At 30.8% G+C, this 12,235-nt stretch overlaps 1 protein-coding gene across 1 annotated transcript in view; it reads right to left on the bottom strand.

Annotated features, from left to right (window-relative positions):
* The window catches only part of LOC123532511 (uncharacterized), a 44,001-nt gene extending 35,294 nt beyond the window's left edge, over positions 1 to 8,707 (bottom strand). The window contains exon 1 of the mRNA XM_045313967.2: positions 8,070 to 8,707. Coding sequence (XP_045169902.1) covers positions 8,070 to 8,273 — 204 coding nt within the window. The 5' untranslated portion in view covers positions 8,274 to 8,707. The remainder of the gene's footprint in view (positions 1 to 8,069) is intronic.
* Between the last annotated feature and the right edge of the window lie 3,528 nt (positions 8,708 to 12,235).

The raw sequence follows: 12,235 nt of genomic DNA, 5'->3' as shown, positions 1-12,235 counted from the left end.
ACTGCCGACTCGGTACATAATTTGTTAAGACTTGAAAATACTGGGAACCATCCTGGAAAATTGGTTTTCTAAGAAGTACACACTGCTATACACTCTTAGAAAATTACTTTGCCTCTAGGAAATTGACCTTCCTCTGTTAATACAAATACCGTTTTCTGTCGTTTGTATTTAATAATTGGAATCATTCTTGCGAAAACATCTGACTCCTATATAAGACTTGTTCATGTTTGCTCTTAAGTATTGTTCACTTCATTTGTTCTGTTAAGTAAGTAAGTAAGTAAGTAAAGACTTTATTTAATGAGGCTACACATTTGGTTTCCAAATCTTCCATGTGGACTCAACATATATACATATAGACAACAGAGCATTACACAAAGTTACAATTCAAAACAAATAAGAATGGTACATAAATAAAAGTTTTGTACAAACTTGATTGATTGAAGAAAAATATGGATCAATGGCCGAGAGGGTAAAGAACAAAAATGCCTACTTCGTATAATTAAAGGCAAAACATTTCATTCTTGATACTATTAAAGTATTTATCAAATTGTCTTAAAGTGTAATTGAATATTAATATAGGAGAGATCGCCGTGACGTCACGCATTAACACCTGTTTATCTGGTGGCTGGCAAAACAATTGTTTTTACATTGTTTATGTATAGGATCGGAATTTTTAATTTTTAATAACATTTTCGTTTATTTAAGGATTTTAAAAATTCAAAAAGTTTTGAAATGCTTGCGATTTTCATATTTTCTTATGTAATCATCTTTTTAAAATGAATTACCATTTTAAATGACATTTGATTTTAATAGCGGCGTAGCGATGTTCAAAACTTTAAGAAAAACACTGGAAGTTAAGTGTTCATAATTGATCCAATTTACTTCGAAATTATAATTAAGTTATTAATAAATTGCTTGTTTTATTACCTTTCCATTGATTAAAAATTATTGATACAGTATGTGTTTTAAGGAAGTTTAAGCCGTTAGAAAAACATCACTGTTTACAAAAAAAAAACATGGAAGCTCGGCGTTTTCCCACCCGATCCCTGTCTTATCAGTGCTAAAAATAGAAAATACAACGGATTTGTACAAACACGATCTCTCCTATACACTGTATTGTAATCAATTTCTACGTTGTGCAAAACATACACCTTCAAATCGTTTCGCTTAATAAAATCTGTGAAAAAGGCTTTTCATACTCAAGGTATACATTATTTGTAATGATAAATTTTCTAATGCATACTGAACTACATCATGATGATTATGATTTGATGACATTTCGCTTGACGCTATGCCATTTTTACAAAATGTTTTTTTAGCCGTAAAGCAATGTACGATGTCGATTTTGTCGTACTGTAAATTATTTTTTTCAAGTCAGAACTTAATTATGACAGAAAGGTAAATTTTGCTGGGAACCTTTTTTTTTATATCCTGAACTATTGATACGCTGCAAATGTTTTCAATGGCTGGAGACAATGAGAAAATCCTAAATACTTCCGAACGGACAACTGTCGTAATTGCACAAAACAATCAATCTTCTTGATCGTTGCTCAAACCCGAGCAAATCAAAAATATGCGTAATATGTATTTTGATTGCTGATTTATATATCGTCCTGTCGCCGTGCTTACAAGATTTACCACCACATAGCATTTCCTGTAGATATTGAAATGGGATTCATATCTAAGCAATAAGAAACGTAAAAGATTATATGTAAAGTCTTTTTGTATGATTGATTTCCCTATATTATCGGGCAATTGTTTGTAGAAAATACAGAGATAGCAAATTTGTACAGAGGGCATACGTTGTAGAATTGGTCAAATAATGCCATTTTGAAAACGCGACTATCAAAATAATCAAATTATTTAAAATATCTGCCCTTAAATAGTCTTGTTCAATTTTAACAAGAAATAAAATATAATTTGCTCAATACTGCTTCTTCGATATTCATAATTTTAGCAGTAACATATGTTACAAATCCTTTTTAATTAAAAAGGGGGAAAATTAGGAAGATTCAAAAGAATCTAGTAAATAAAAGCCGCATACTGATAGGAAACTTTTGATCTGTATGAGCTGCGTCGTTCATATTATTTATTTAAAATAATTTGAATTAATACAAAATTATGTGCTTTATATAACGTCTAGAAATGGTGTTTTCAGACAATGACAATTAAAATGTCAAATATAGTTCAGTAACAAGGTGTATATGATACATTACGATACACAAATAGAACAATGTTGTAAGACTGCAAATATCCCCAAAGGTTTGAATTATTAAGAGAGCCGCAATATTTATCCGATAAACGTACACTAAAGACAATTTCCGAGTGTGAATGAAATGGTTCTAAATATATAATCAACGGAATTGCCCTTGGTTGTTTGTCCACGAGCTCGCAGGCTGTAGAGGTTAAATAGTTCTCGGACTCGGGCATAATAGAATAATTAGGTATATTATTCATTCAGATTGATATAATTGGTGTAGACTTGAGCGAAAACGTGTAATATAAAGTGCAGAATGCTTTAATTTCGCAATAATGTTTGCATTTAATGCATACATAAATTTTGCGGAGCACACGTTTTGCAGTTAAAAGTTGTTTAACACATTTGTTTTTCCATCATTTTAGGAACTTACGCTATATAAAGAATAAACATGTAAGTTAAATGCCGCTATGATAAATATGTCTTATTGTTTGTCCATAACATATAACACTGACAACAGATTTTGAAGTCTGACTGTTAAAAGTCCTACTACTAACTTGGAAACATCATTTTAACAACTAGAATAAAGGTTCCTTTTGAACGTAGATGGCTTTATGTTTTATTTGACATAATTTGAACCAACAGTTTACCATATGATAAAGAGCGTGTAAATATCCACGCTTTCCGCACTCCGCCAATAAAATAAAATCTGTCATGCGACAGTCTATCTGAACTCTATATCTTCTATTAAAATCGTACACAGATGTGATCGAGCTGTCACTTTTTTATTTAGTTTATTAGTAGGCTAAGAAAGCCCAGCATTTACAGAACAAAATATAGCCTCAAGAGACTTTCTTCATGACATGTTATTTTGTATCCGTAGTTTCAATTGAAATAAATATAATGCATGATTTTGTTCAGGAGGTTTTAAAAGTTTCTGGCACATTATCTTCAAAAGTGTCACACAAACACTTAACTGCGAAACCAGATAGTGTAACATGAACATGTCTGGTTTCCCGCAGAGTATTTGCATGGCTTACGTTAAAACCTGTTATCTGCTGCACATTTCCATATCTATGTATTGTGTGTTAGCTCTAGGTTAAACGCTAATAGGGCGTAAAATAAACATTACCATATACATATTGCAAGAATAAACGCCATGTCTGTTATGTTTCGGGAAAAAATGGAATCTGAGATATGTCCGCGGTATTCAAATGAAACCCTTTGTAAACTTTACTGACTGAAAATGAATGCAATATTTACTATAAAACGGGATCTGGTTTACTTGTTAGAGTGATATCATGTTTGCAATTAGGCTGTTTAGGATAATTGTCACAGACAAAAAGAAATGTCTAAAAATGTTTTTCAGTAGTAGGAGATATATCTTAGGAGATGTCTCAATGCCAAGAGCATTAAAATGCTACATTAGCCATGCATGCAGTTTTATGCAATTAATAAACTGAATGAAATAAACAACATAATTTACAACATAAATAACTTTACTTGATATGAGATCTATGTTTGGCCTTATTTCTTTTGAAAAGAAAGTTGTTTTTTATTTCATCTCCAATAACTGAGGCCTGTATTAACTTAAATAATTCATAACCGTAAATACCTGTTGATATGCACATTAGGTTTATGCATGTTTTTAAATTACATTTAAACGAAAAGTTTGTAAATCTTTGTCTTAGCTAATCTCTACTATATTATTAAAATTAGCATTTATATAAATTATTATTAATACATTCTGTTCTTCTTACAGAAAATTCCCAGATTTGGACAAATTTAGTTGTTTTTGTTTTGTTGAACTGGTCATAAGTTTGCAATGTTTTTATGGTGCCAACAAACGGACATTGCATACTTTAAACAACATTATTCATATCTAAATTATTTTTTTACATTTGATATATAGAACGTATTTCAATTTGCAAAATTTGACTACAATTACGAATTTTTTCAAAGGCTCTTTTTATTTATACTGTGTACTTTATGCTGTTTGTTGTGAATAGACAGGAGAGTTTTATTAATACCAATTTGAAATTAGATTCATTAATTTTATATACAAAAGACAACAAATAAAATCCCAAAAATGGTAGAGTGCCTCGATAAATTCCATTGTGTGGGATGCTATATGAATACATGTGCATGCGTATCGTAATATTTTTCATTATAAAACATTTGTCAGGATGCCAATCTGAGAGAAGATGTTGCCATTTTGGAAAACAATTTGAATATATGTGATATGTGTATAGTATTTCAGTAATCGTTCGTAAAAGCATGATGCAATGAAATTCTGGAAAACGTCTGTTAAAACTTATAAAAGAGAACAGATAATTTTACACTAGGATGATCATATGAATGCATTCTTGTAGAAAATATTTTATTTAGTTTATAGATTTAAGTTAAATGTATATTTTAAAAAATGCAATACTAACGAAAAACAGTTCTATGAACACCCTTCTATGTCCATGGTTTTAAAGCAATTATTTACAGATCAATATATACTTAACCTTCATTTATATAACTGGAAACTAACGGGGTTATCAATAGAAAGAAAACAAGCGCTTTGATGTCGTGGAAATAAATAGAAACGAACTGTGTACTTTGTGTTAATAAATGCGCTTTGGTGAATCATAAAATTTATCAAAAGAAATTAATTATTTTCTATCATGCAACTTTAGTTTCTTTTTACGATGTCATGTCTTGTTGCGGTCTTAAACGATTACTGTTACATTTTATAACGTACAACTCTGCAAGACATACACAACTGTGAAAATAAAATTTATAAAAATAAAGCGTGCCTTTGTTAAAAAAGCGTATTTATCTATATGACCAGATAATTACCCTGAAAACTTGATAAAATACTTCATTATAACACTAAATCGTTGTTTATTAAAATCGAAACAGAAGAAAGAAAATATTTCTCTGTGCTGAAATCGGATTATGCCTGGGGCTTGTCTGTTTAACGACGTTCAAATTAAACATGGTAAAAATTGGCTGCAAGCCGTCGCGTAGCTACAGTATCGTCTGCAAATTCCAGCGCAGACGACTCTAAGAACATGTTAAATCTTACTATTTAAATAATGAATGCCTTTAAATTGCCGAGGCTCCAGATAATATCTATAGCTTTAATACGTTATCGTGTAGTAATGTGTGTGTTCACGTTATCAGACAGTATGAATAAAAAAGCATATTCAACATAGTTTCTAAAGTTCATAGGAAGATAAATTCAATTGTCTGAGAAGGATCCCAGGGAAGTAACGTTACAGGTTTTTGTAAAGCATTTGTTATATTTCGTCTGGCTTTGTCAGAAAGGATATTCCTCTGATTAACATAATAGGGTACAACGCGAAATCAATGAATTTAAAATGCCTTTTGCGCTTGTGCTATTTGTTTTTGCATGTATATGTGGTTGATTCGATTATTCTAAAACAAAATCATAGAATAGATTCTACTAAATATTTTACAATGTCTTGTGTTGTAATCGTTGCTTTTATTGCTTTACAATATACGTCAATGGTAGAAACGATAGTAACAATGTAATAAAGTTTGTACATTTTTAGTAATAAACCAGTCATCACAATTCATTTCTGAACAACGATATATATATATATATTTTTTTTTGTATGAATTGACATACATAGAAAATACAAGAGTAGAAAAAAAAGATTAGCATTAACTAAGAAAATTCAGCCGAAAGATGTTGGCATGTTTAATTAAAGTCATATGGTTATTTGTACAAAATGCACATACTTCGAAACCTTTATAGCGTGCCATTACATTTGTTGAGTAAACAATAATGTAGGGCTTTTGTTGATATATACAAGCAGACAGTTCCATCCAAGGGAAGAAAGTGGGTCATCATTAAGTCTTTGATAATACAAATGCAGACAAATCCATCCAAACTAAACAAGGAGAGAAGTGCGTCATTATTTTGTCTTTGATAATATGTACAATACAGAAATTATTCCCCGAATAGATGGTTTACGTATTTCAAAAAGAGCATCCGCAGCACAAAATTTTCCCTGCGTCAGGTCAACTTTTGGCCACTCTCCAAACGTTTTTCCTTTGTAAGAAATAAGAATTCTAATTTGTTTTCTTTTGTTGTATATATTTACGAAAAGACACTTGATCTGAAAACAAATAAACTCATTTCGAAAACATACAGATATACGGTAGGGGAGAGTACATTAATGTACAGGCTTATGGCGGGTTAATAAGACATTAAAATGAAGATATTTCCATATTTTGTTGCCTTACAAAGACATACGTTGTTGACTCACTCTGTAGCAATATCGTTTAAGATTATAAGCTTGCGTTGGATAGTATTGCAGTTGATTTATGATTATTTAGAGAATATGACACTGAGCTAATAAAAAGTCCTAAGTCACTAACTGGTGTGCATTCACATACTTATCCATGATATTTAACCTGAACAAATATATGGCACTTATAAATACGTATTTGTATTTACAGAACTTAATAGAACTACACATTTTAACTTTTATAAATTTTCAAATATATATCAGTTCCGTCAAAAAACTATGAGAATTAAAGATTTAAGATTTATTCAAAATATTTTTTTCTATTGTATATGAATGTTTATGGTGGTGATTTTTGTGTTGCAAGAATTGTATAAAGTTCAAAACATGATCTTATAACCAGTAAGCAATGCAAAAGACAAATAAAACACTGCTTTTTAGAAATTAACAGTAAATGTGTAAAATGTTAAATGCAAATTAATAAAGGCATATTTTTTTCGTGTTATTCTATGCACTGCGAATTAGTTTTAGGAATGATAAGTTTTAGAATGACTGATAAAGACAGAAGAACAACAAAATGTTTTAAAACAGTTAACTGTTGTCCTTTGTGTCTTTATTCGACGAAAGACCCTAAATGATAAGTAGAAACCATGTGGAAACTATTTTTTAATCGATGTATCTAAATGTTTTTTTTTTTACCCTTATGCATCTTCATGAAATGATACTAGTGTTATTTTGTGTTCAATTATCATACATAACAATAAAAGTAGATAGTATATGCGAGGCCTTGTAGAACATAACGTAGAGCTGTTTTGTGATAAAACATACAAGTGAATTAAAAGTTAACATTCAAGAAATGATATAATAATGAAACAGATATTTAAATTTATGAATGTTTTTTGCAAATACAGTCGTTATATCTCATAACGTTGCACTGGTGCTTGAATTTATCTTTCTTTTAATACTATAAATATTGAACGTACACGTTTCAGTGAAAATAGCATTTAATTTCAAAAGAAAGTGTACACTTTATTTTCTACAATTTTTTAAAATATTTTACTTTTTAGTAAATGAATTTTTGAAATACATCCCATCCGAATTGGTATTACTCTTTAAAGTTTAGACTTGTCTCATTGTCCAAACTAAAATATACGTTACAAAAAATTTAAGTTATATATATATATATGCTTTCATTCTGGTCTATGTGACTATGGTATGAAGTAAACAAATCCTAACGATCTATCAAGATCTGGTAGTTAATTATCAAAGTGGTTTATACAATACACTTGTTCAACCATTACTTTAATCAGGAAAGGTTTTGTCAACAATATTTTCTAAGTAAATATTTAAGATTCTCTGTGTGTTGATTGTTTAACTGTTTTGATGTCTTTGCCGTATAAGCCAAGATTGTTATTTGATTTTAATACCAAATATGTCGTGTAGATCTGAGATGTTTATAATTTGCTAAATTCTCGGACAATATTTTAAGCCATGATTAAGATCACACATAAACTTACTATTTTATTATTATCTTTGGAATTTTTAAAAACTTACGGCCATGATTTTATGACAGTAGTGTAAGCCGTGACAAAAATCACAAAACAACTTACTATTTTATGATTAAGATGATCTAATTCCTTCTCTGTAACTTTTTTCCTATGTACTTCCTGTTGTTGTCTTTTAAATTCACTGTATTTATAAAACAGGTACATCCCGGGCACCGCTATGGCACTAAGTGGTTTAGTTAATGGAGAACCTGGGTCCGAGTGTGTCGGCATCTTTTCATCCTTATGTCTCTTTAGAAAATGAAACATTGTGACTTGTCCTGTTATACTTATTCAGTATCTGAAGGTGATCAATCTGTCATGACGTCACAAATAATTCACGTGTGAAGTACGCGCCAATTTGCACCTGACAATTCATAAATCTGTACGCGAATGCATATTATTTAGTGAATAATTAAGTCCACCTAATATACACTTCCACTTTGTAAATTGTTCCGTGAGTGTGAAAAATGGCAACACAAGATATTAAACCCGTCCAGCTTAAATGGGAACCAATATACATCCTAGACAGATCCAAGAAATGCAACCGAGTCGCGTATTGGTGAAAACTCCAATAAAGCAGAAAAGACGCTGTGGGGATCAATACCCTGAAAACTGCTATAAGAAGAAGAAACTTCAGCAGTTTTCCTGCAGAAAACCAAAAGATCAGATTATAGAACGCTTCTTAAAACACCGATCGAACGCTCAGCGATCACTGTTAGATTTTCGCGCTATTTCAGATCTCGTCTGCAACTTTTGTCAGAACGATTATTGGAAATTTTCCTTTTGTAATCTAGTATTCAAAGCTTGCAATATAAAGTCATTATATTGTGCGGCAACGGCACTTTAGTTATTATTATTCTAAAATGCGACAGTATCGAAACTCATGTGTTGATACTGCCGTCATTAAAGAAAAGCATGGAAACACAGGACGTAACGTAAAAAGGCTAATATAGGAAAAAGATATGAGCCGCATATCATAGTTTTATGTATCTAATAATTGCAAATTTTACAGATACTCTTTTCATATGAGATTCAATTTGTTTTATTGATCTCCGCCTGAAACTGATTAATATACAGCTTTGATAATGAAATATCAAATTGCGAATTATTTGATTGCATTTTCACCACCGCAGTGCATTTCCAGGAATGGGAAATAAGAACAACTGCAAAAAAACTGTCATTGTTTTATATTGTACAATGTGTAGTAACAAAGTTAATTTGTGCCCACAACAATAAATTCAACTTTATATTACCTCTATTAAATGGTGACTCCAGTTTCTATTTCGACGCATTTTGCACTGGATATGTTGTTGTTTTTTTTTTGTTTCACATGACAAAAGAAATGCTAAAAAATTGCGTATGCGTACGTATGAATAACTAAGGCTACAATCTTGCGCATATAACAGCGCCTAAGACAAACCATGTAAGATATAAACCTGCTATATGTCAATAGAAATAAAATTGTCAGTCTGCTGTGCAGTCAGTTCGATTTAGCTAATCATTGTTTTTGGTTTGATCTTTTTCAACAAAATCCAGACAAATTAATTAGGTCTGATTAGTCTTACCCAAACACAATTTCATTACTACTTAGCTTTGGAGAACCTCCAATAATGACATACCAAGGGCATCCAAAGCGTCTAATAACAAAGAATATGCTATTTAATTAAAAGAATATCTGTCGTTTCACGATGCCACCATTATTTAAATCTTCCCCTAGATGTACATTGTCACACTGTCATAAATGTAGCGTCTTTAGATCGGTTGAAAATAAATGACCTAAGCGAGTAAAACAACATGGCCTAAAATAACAAAATAAAATATTTAAACTCTCAAGATACAATATTTTTTTATTATAAATTTCTAGTTATTTCAAATCTGCAATTTTATTACTTAGTATGCATAATTTTATATCTTAAGAATTACTCTAGCGGAAGAAATGAGCCTTCAAAATGTTTTGAGTTTTCCTTCCAATATAAGTCATTTAAAATATCAATAGCAGTGCCGAATTTCAATAAACAGTTACTAAGATAAATGTTTCTGGACTCGCTTTTTCTTCAATTTTTAAGGGTGATGGCGGGGCATGGTTGAGGGATCTCCCGTGAAAAGAATATACATTTTAACAAGTAACAGTAATTTGTTTGAGTAATTACTTTTGATGAAACAAATGATATTGTCACGTCTAATTTATAAACATGGCTAAACTATGAAAGTGTTTTCCCTTTGAAGATTTAAAAAAGTACATTTTAACATGACCTTCTTGTAAAATGTTACAAACAACTAAACTATACTTCGGCTACGAATAGTCGTTACCTGATCAAGCTTCAAATGCAAATTTAAAATTGAATAATTTGTATATTATGTGTTTTGCACTTAAAATAAACCTGATAAGTACGATATATCTGAAAGCCGTTTGTTGGCTCTCAATGAATATTTCAACAGGCTTTTGAAATGGCTTTACAAACTCTCTAAAGAAACTTATAAATTAATCAAACAAGTTCCTTCTTTCTCCTATTGAATTTTCATCTTAAAAAAAGCAGTGTTGGGAGATGTAAAATTCCCTTAGCATTTAACGTCTAGCTATTTATCTGAAAGTACAGCTATTATTACTCATCAGCTAAATGTGCATACGCGGGTCAACAGACTGTTAAATATGAGACTCTCGTGTAATAAATATATTACTTACTATAGTAGTGACATGGGAAATGTTTTCAAACATCTTTGCAACACATTAAGTTAATCAGGATAATATTTGTGCATTTCATACAAGTTAACGGTTATAAACATTTACAGTTAACCCGATCATATGACAGAAAAAGTTGGTATCAATTTTTTATGTGTGTTTCATTAATAGCTCGGTTTTAAGTAGTTACATAATAAATACATGCAACGTTTTAAATGCCAGTGCCAAATTCCGAAATGCTTACTCTTAAAATTTTAGTACTTCCGGGAAAAATGAATTTTTGAGTTGGCTAAAGGCTGAAAGCCTTTTGACGAGTCCTTGCTGTTCAGCGATTCTCTAAATGGACCGAATAACACGTGAAGGGATGTAGTTCCATTAGATTTCTCAAACTTCAAACAGTTCACTGCATGAATGAAGTTAAGTTTTGTCAATTCCCTTTGCTATGACCAATATACGATGTAATCTGTCATATTTATGACTTGTAATTGTGCAATACTCGAATGTAACTCATTAAGCATAAATGTGCATTTTAAGAATTGCGCAGGCTTACAAAGCTTGGGTAACATCCAGCGAAAGACAAAAAAATAGTTCCACAGGGCTGCAGATAAGATGCGTATTAGCGTAAATTACGTATAGAAATAATGCAAATACGCATGTCTAATAATTTCTAAGCGTATAAAAACGTATATAAAATTACAGAAACGCACACAATGCTTTTTTAAAAACAAAATCTGAATCGTCTGGATGCGTTAGGTAACATAGCCGATCAGCCTTAATTCTCCCACATTGAACGTAAACACGCATCGTATGATTTCTATAAACTTTGCGTGGGTTGAACTTTGCAGTCAGTAAACGGATAAATTATCGGAAGAAGAAGCTCTTACTGGTTTATTTAGTTACTACTGATATTAAAAATGATTTTAATTCTTATTTTTCGAGAAATAAACAAATCGGTGAAACATTAAATTGTATTTTCTTGTAGTTTTTGAAATCGAAAGTAGATCGTCTATGTTTGGCTGCTTTCACGAAATGAAACAACTTTTTTATGAAAAGATTTAAATAAGAGGTAATTAACCGTAGACTTTAATGTCAGATACTGCCAATTGCTGCTAAATGTCTTCGTATCATCACAATTTGTAAAATATATTGTTGAAACTGGAGAAGAGTGTAATCGTATCCGGATATAATATTTTGGTTAAATATCGAGCTGTGTTATGAAATTTTAAGAAAAAAACTAAAAACAAACTGAAACTGGTAGACTATACTGTCAGTACATCAATCATTAGCCGACTCAGGCCCTTCAGGCCTTTGATTTATGTTTACTGTTAGCGAAAATGTGTAAGCTGAAATTTTATTTACTGAAACATACGTTCTTTTGTATAATTTGATTAATGCAAATTCTAACGTATTATTAGAAATGTCTAGTTTCTATAAAGTTCCACAGGTAGAAAGAACTTATAATGTTTAAATACCTAAAAGATTACCGAGTGTTGAACAACCTACCAAAATGACTTTATATGAAGTGAACTTGGTGGACAAAGTATTATCC

This window comes from Mercenaria mercenaria, chromosome 11 (assembly GCF_021730395.1).
Source record: "Mercenaria mercenaria strain notata chromosome 11, MADL_Memer_1, whole genome shotgun sequence".
Lineage (NCBI taxonomy): Eukaryota > Metazoa > Mollusca > Bivalvia > Venerida > Veneridae > Mercenaria > Mercenaria mercenaria.
This window is presented reverse-complemented; position numbering and strand designations above follow the sequence as displayed.